At 43.0% G+C, this 6,582-nt stretch overlaps 2 protein-coding genes across 2 annotated transcripts; one reads left to right on the top strand and one right to left on the bottom strand.

Annotated features, from left to right (window-relative positions):
- Positions 1-2,433: 2,433 nt before the first annotated feature.
- CCR75_006625 (uncharacterized protein) lies at positions 2,434-2,616 on the bottom strand (the record flags this gene model as incomplete). Its single annotated transcript, XM_067964693.1, has 1 exon — positions 2,434-2,616. The coding sequence occupies one exon, from the start codon at positions 2,614-2,616 to the stop codon at positions 2,434-2,436; it is 183 nt and encodes a 60-aa protein (XP_067816704.1).
- Positions 2,617-2,678: 62 nt separating this feature from the next.
- On the top strand, positions 2,679-4,568 carry CCR75_006624 (uncharacterized protein; the record flags this gene model as incomplete). The annotated part of the gene is made up of 1 exon (XM_067964692.1): positions 2,679-4,568. One exon carries the CDS (start codon positions 2,679-2,681, stop codon positions 4,566-4,568), a length of 1,890 nt encoding a protein of 629 aa, XP_067816705.1.
- Positions 4,569-6,582: the final 2,014 nt, after the last annotated feature.

Raw genomic sequence — 6,582 nt, 5'->3', positions numbered from 1 at the left:
CACGTTCACGTGTCGTCGGCGGAGCTTTAGGCTCCGAATCCTCTATGTCAGAACCATTATGAAGTATGGTCTGAGCATAAGGCGTTGTGGTAATACCCAACGGAGAAGCAGCTGCGCCTTTATGGGCAGCGCTCTCATTACCTGTCGATGGGACAGCATTCGTAAACGATGCTGTCTCCATGTTGTGAGCCATGAGAGAAGTTTGGATGGGCAATAATGCCGCATCATCACTCCTCATGAGCTCGTTGTCCGCATCACTACTATGAGGTGACGGCAACGGTGTCGACTTATGGTAGTCGACAATAAGCGACGGATCAACATCCTCACTGTTAAAGTGGGATGACTTCTTTAAGCCTGTTAACGCGACAGCAGCAGTAGCTATCGCCGTTCCGACTAAGGCATTAGACGCGGCCGGCGAATTAACGCGGCGCGTGCGCTTAGTGCGAGGTTGAGCGGGCGTCTTCGCAGACGATCCACCAACGTGGCCCCTTTTAGGTGGTATCTTGGGCGCCGTGTATGGAAACACGTGCGCTAGAGTAATCGAGTGAACTAGCGGCGCGTAAAGCTGCTCGCAGTTCTTCTCTCCTCTTTGACGAATTTAAAGATGTAAATTTGTTTTTAAAGAGGGGGATGGTGTAACGGGCTAAAGTTGACCTAATGTTACACAGTCCCCCGTTAAGTACACATGGTGTACTTAGGGGGACGGTCAATTACTATATAATAGTAATTAGACCCAACACTCGGGTGTGGCGCACCTTTGTGACCAACCCTTGTGTATGTGATGCACATGGGTGCATTCCAATTAAGAGGGATGACGCCCAGTGTCAATCGTGATGACGGCTAGCATCATCCGTTACGCGAGGTATCTATAAAGATACGCTCGCAATACATATTAAATGATATCTATAGAGATATCATTTTAATTGGTAAAAATAGGTATTTACATTCAATTCTATAAAATATAAATCAGTCTGAAAACTACTTCCTACTTGATAAATCCGCACAAGGAGACGGATTACCGCTCCCGTGACGACACTTAACCAGAGTACTTAGTGTGTTGCGTGAGGTCGCTTACGCGCCCACCACAACTACCTCACTGCACGCAAGAGAAGCAGATTTAACCGCTTCCTCGCTGTGCTAGGGTGTGTGTCTAAGGAGAACGTGGCCGCATTACGACGTGCCCGTCTACACAGCGGGTCATCTCTAAGTTATTGAACGTCTCTTGAAGAAAAGCCAATTCAATCGTCAACCATACTGGCTCGTACAATGGCATGGCGAAACTAAGGAAGGAGCCAGCTGCGAAAAAGAGAAAAATATTCGCCATGTCTCTCACTGAAAGGATCTCGTCGCCGATTTCAATCAGCGTCAACGAGAGATTAAATCGGGAAGGATGTAAGGACCAGTCAACTCGCTGAGCCCTTGACCACTCATTTCGATATATCTTTTCAACCATTCAGTTTCTACAATTCAATTTACATATGCACCATAATAAAAACAAGTAAAAAAGGTTTGCGCAATTAGAGGAGATGATACTTGGTAATAATTTGATTTAGGATAGGCGATACCTTTAGGAGTATGTCAAAAGTATCGGTTAGTAAGACTAAATTTAAATTAAGTCGTAATTAACCCTCATTCCTGACACGCCATCCTTAGTTAGATATTAATATAATAAGTTCAGTAGTCGATAGAAGATCGTTGCGTAGGAAACCAAAGATGTTAATACAGTTTTACTTTTCCGAATTCTAATCTTTTGAATTACCTTTGGTAGCTAAAGACCCGTAGCTACTTAGGAATCTTCCTCTGTACCCCTGTCTATGTGATGTTTCGAGGCACCTAACCTTCACTGTAACCAGTGTAAGGTCGACTAGTACTCACCGAGAGGTGCCTCGTTACGCTAATAGCTTCAGACAAATGATCCGAACTTCGAAATTTTTCTAGCAAGCCGATTTGTATCCAAAAGGTGTAATTGGTAAATTTTCAAATCAACTGAAACTGGTCTCATGAATCCTGACCCAATCTTTGACCAACATGATAAGTCGGCGAGCAAAACTAAAATCCTATAACTTATAACGGCTGCAGCAGGATAACGCTCATTAAAGCTCTGTGAAGTGCAAATTAACATTTAACAGTGTCAAATGGTCGATGACTGGCCACGACGTATGGTACGGGCAAGAAACGGATTCGTCGTTACCACTTTCAAGGCGCCTTAATGTGCTGGCAATTAGGGACAAAATTTGCATGATCATGTCGTGCGGCATGCCTATCTGTCTATCGCCACGGCTCTCGAGTGAATTTTTCGTTTATGTTCGACAGCTGTTGTGAGCGAGTTTCACGAAAATTTCGCTCTCGACGAAATCGATGCAGTGTTCGCTAAAAGTGAATGGTAAATTTGGGATGTAAATTTTTATCAGAAAATAAACAATCTGACGTAAATTATTGCATAATGGCCAACTTGGTCGGATCAAGTCTATTTTTCTGGCGCTTCCATGTGTTTTCAGTGTTTCTTGACGTGCCACCTGATGCTGTCTTGATGCTATTTGGCCAGTTCAAATCTTGATCGGTCATCTGCCTCTCGTCACCGGCATCGTAGCACTTGTGACCAAAAAGTAAATCCATCGACTATAAAACCTGATGAATCTCATTTACGATTTTTAAGTGATCCCCTCACTTGATTACAAATGCATCCTCCGAGTCCAGTAATATCGGTGCTCGTCGTTTGCAACACCAACACGCGCGTCGCGGCGCTTTCACGCGTAGTGGACACAATCAGCGAGTTTCTCGACTACTCTGTGCACTGGTCTCTTTCCAATGCGTGTGGCTTTAGTTTTCACCATGGAGCACTTCGGTTGGCCAAGCGAGTGCTGGTTCATAAAGCAATTGAGGCAACAAAAGCCGAGAAAATTATTGCAAGGAGTCTTTCCGAGGAACGAATGCCAATGAGTTCTGTCTTAGAAGCAACATTCGTGCTTCAACAACGAAAGGACACTTTCTTTCAACAGCGAGTATTCACCCTTTCCATGGCCAAAGCAGCTGCACGAGGTGACTTGCACATGATAAAATGGCTTGTGCAACAATTTCCAGGGTGTTACGTGACGCTAGCGGTCGAAGAAGCATCGAAGAATGGCCATTTGAATGTATTAAAATGGTTTTATCAACCAAGTCTCGAGACCGATGGAAGCGGAGCAAAAGACATTCCGCTTGACGTCTTTTGGGATTCGCGCGAGCTTTTCTACGCTGGCCAGAATGGTCATTTGCATGTCGTAGAATGGCTTCAAGAATACACCAATCCCACTCCGACGCACATGTTTTTTGTCACACTTGAAGAGGCCGCGAAGAATGGGGATGTAGCCATGGTGAAATGGCTTAGTGAAGTTCGTGGGGAGCAGTCGTCGTACGCTTCCGTTCTTGCAGCAAGTGAAGGACATTTAAATGTCCTTAAGTGGCTCCGAAACAATATCTATAGCCCAACGCCGTCAGTCTCAATGGACGATGCGGCAGGAAATGGCCACATCCATGTGCTACAATGGATACACACGAATAATGGGTACGCCACGACTGTAGCCATGAACAAGGCAGCGGGCAATGGACACTTTGACATTGTAAAGTGGCTCCATCAAAATCGTCAAGAAGGATGTACGGTTGCAGCAATGGACTTGGCGGCGGCTAATGGACATCTTGCAATTGTACAATGGCTACACGGCGTTCGACAAGAAGGGTGTACAAGTGATGCAATGGACAAAGCTGCAGCCCACGGCCACCTTTCAGTCGTCCAATATCTTCATCACACTCGGAAAGAAGGTTGCACGATACGAGCAATGGATGGTGCAGCTACTAATGGCCATCTTTCGGTACTACAGTGGTTGCATCAAAATCGTCAAGAAGGCTGTACAACCGCCGCAATGGATGGTGCAGCTTGTGGAAATCACCTCGAAGTTGTGAAATGGCTACAAATGAATCGAAACGATGGCTGCACGCTTGCCGCGATGAACTTCGCAGCTCGCAACGGGCACTTAGAAATGATACAATGGCTTCATTGTCACCGTAAGGAAGGATGTACAGCTGATGCCATGAATCAAGCCGCTGCGCATGGCCATTTGCGTGTCGTTCAGTGGCTGCATGAGAATCGGAATGAGGGCTGTACCCATAATGCTATGAACCTTGCTGCGAGTGCCGGACATCTTGACGTTATACAATGGCTACATGAAAACCGAAGCGAAGGGTGCACAAACGTGGCAATGGACATTGCGGCAACCAGTGGCCACTTAAAAGTAGTGCAATGGCTACATGTCAATAGATCCGAGGGTTGCACAAGTGCCGCGATGGATGGCGCAGCAATGAATGGACACTTTCAGGTTTTGTTGTTTCTTCACAACATGCGCTCGGAAGGATGCACCTCCAAAGCATTTGTGAATGCCACCACGGCGGATGAGTTAGAAATTCTGCAATGGCTTTTTGAGCACTATAGTAAACAATATGGACGAGATCCGCTGCAGCTGTACGCGTTTGATAAGTTTTACACGCTGCGGTGGCTCAAAGGACGACCAAAGATGGATCAAAGTCGACGTTAGATTAAGTTTCATTGAGTAGTATATTTTCACAAGTAAATAGAATGATGAAATAATTTATTGACGTGAAAAGTGCATAAACCTAATAAAAGCATCGAGCCAGGTCAGTACCGTTGCTGTCCAATTAAACAATTACTATCAAGAGACACGCCGTTTTCAAGATGTTTGCACAAACAAAGCCAGCAGATGCCACGAACATATGGCGGAAGAATATTTGGATAGCTGACTATTAAACCTTTCCGAGATGGCGATTTTACGTTATTTAATCTTAACGCGGATGACAATAGAATTATAAAAAAAGATGGACGGTAAATGCTTAACTATTAAACGGGTGGATGAGAAAAGTGCTTTCGCTGAAGTCTCGCCGTAGAAATGGTATTGGTACTTATCCGTTCGCGATGATCTCCGACGACTTGAAATAATATAGGTATTGTCTCACGTCGACTCTTCCTGACGTAATACATGTATCGGATTTCTATCATCTTGCTTACCATAAGTGCCTCGTCGACAAAGCAACTGATAAAGATAGCTTTGTTTACTTGGACTTTTGAATATCCTTTAATGTCTGCAGCCATCACCATAAATGTATGATTAATACAGACGACTAGAAGAATTTAGTTGTTGAATGATTTGAACTCACGCGTCTAACGCTTGGATACCGTGACCACTGAACAAATCTTGGCTTCTCATTTCAAAAATCTCGAATTGACCGGATTGTATCGATTAATATAATTGTCGTAGGAGTGCAGACTTGAGGCAGCAACTTCCAACATCGCAAAATCCGCATTGCGGCTTTAATCAACGCAAGTACTGTTCAACTAAACTAACCCATTTTAGAATTCAACTAGATATTTGACTCGCATAAAGCAACGGTCAACGACGTGACGACGCATATGCTATGTGCTCAAATTGCTAAGTAGGATTTAGCTCCATATCCATTTGCTGCAAAGGTTGTTTACCAAAACAATCAATTCTTTAGACGCGTTAAGAAATCACATCGTAAGACAAAGATTTAACTAGTGCTTCATTCGCAATATCTCACACTGAACTCGTCACAGCTTTTGCATGTCCGACTGCCGACACCGCTGGTGTAACAATGCAACTTTTGCAAGAATTGATAATGACACTAGCCAACTTTGTAACGGGGTGTATCGTTACATGAAATTAACACTTAAAGGTTGTTAATTAATATATTATCTAAAAGGTAGATAATATTTGGAGGATATTACTTTAAATAGTAATGATCAAAAATCTTATCCATGAATAGGTATAGGCCATTATATCTATTTATCCCGCAAACTAACCAACTGTAAACGTAAACAAAGAGAGAGAGACAGATAAGATTTCAATTGCATGTTTAGTATTAGTTTATAATTAAGTTAGCATGAACAGATAGAAAGAAGAGATACTTAATTATATTAATACAGTTTTCATTTAACCCTCTTTAAGTTAGTTGTCTATAAGAGAAGTCTTCCTCTGCACGTACTAGTGTACGTGAAATAACGTAAGGCACCACTCGCAACTGAAGCAGTGAGGAGTGGACTTGTACTGAAGCAGTGCAAGTCGTTGTGCCCCGTTACACCTGGTAGCACTTTGTAGTCCGTTCAAGGACCACATTTTTTTCATCTAACATGGAAATGTTAGATGATAATGGGAATTGTAACGGGGCACTAGGACTTGTACTCTTTCAGTACAAGTCCACTTCACACTGCTTCAGTTGTGAGTGGTGCCTTCCGTTAGGTGACGTACACTGTACGTATAGAGGAAGACTCCTCTTAAGACAAGTTAGCTTAAGAGGGTAATAAAATGAAAACTGTATTTATATAGTTAAGTGTCTCTTAATATATCTTTGTAAATGCTGACTTAACTATAAACTAATACTAAACATGTAAATGAATTCTTATCTATCCTATCTTGTAACTCTCTCTTTGATTACTTCTACAGCTGATTAGTCTGCAGAATAAATAGATATAATGGCCTATACCTATTTATGGATAAGAATTCAGGAAATTACTAT

Source organism: Bremia lactucae, linkage group LG14, assembly GCF_004359215.1.
Source record: "Bremia lactucae strain SF5 linkage group LG14, whole genome shotgun sequence".
Lineage (NCBI taxonomy): Eukaryota > Oomycota > Peronosporomycetes > Peronosporales > Peronosporaceae > Bremia > Bremia lactucae.
The sequence above is the reverse complement of the archived record's forward strand: the minus strand, read 5'-3'. Positions and strand labels throughout refer to the sequence as shown.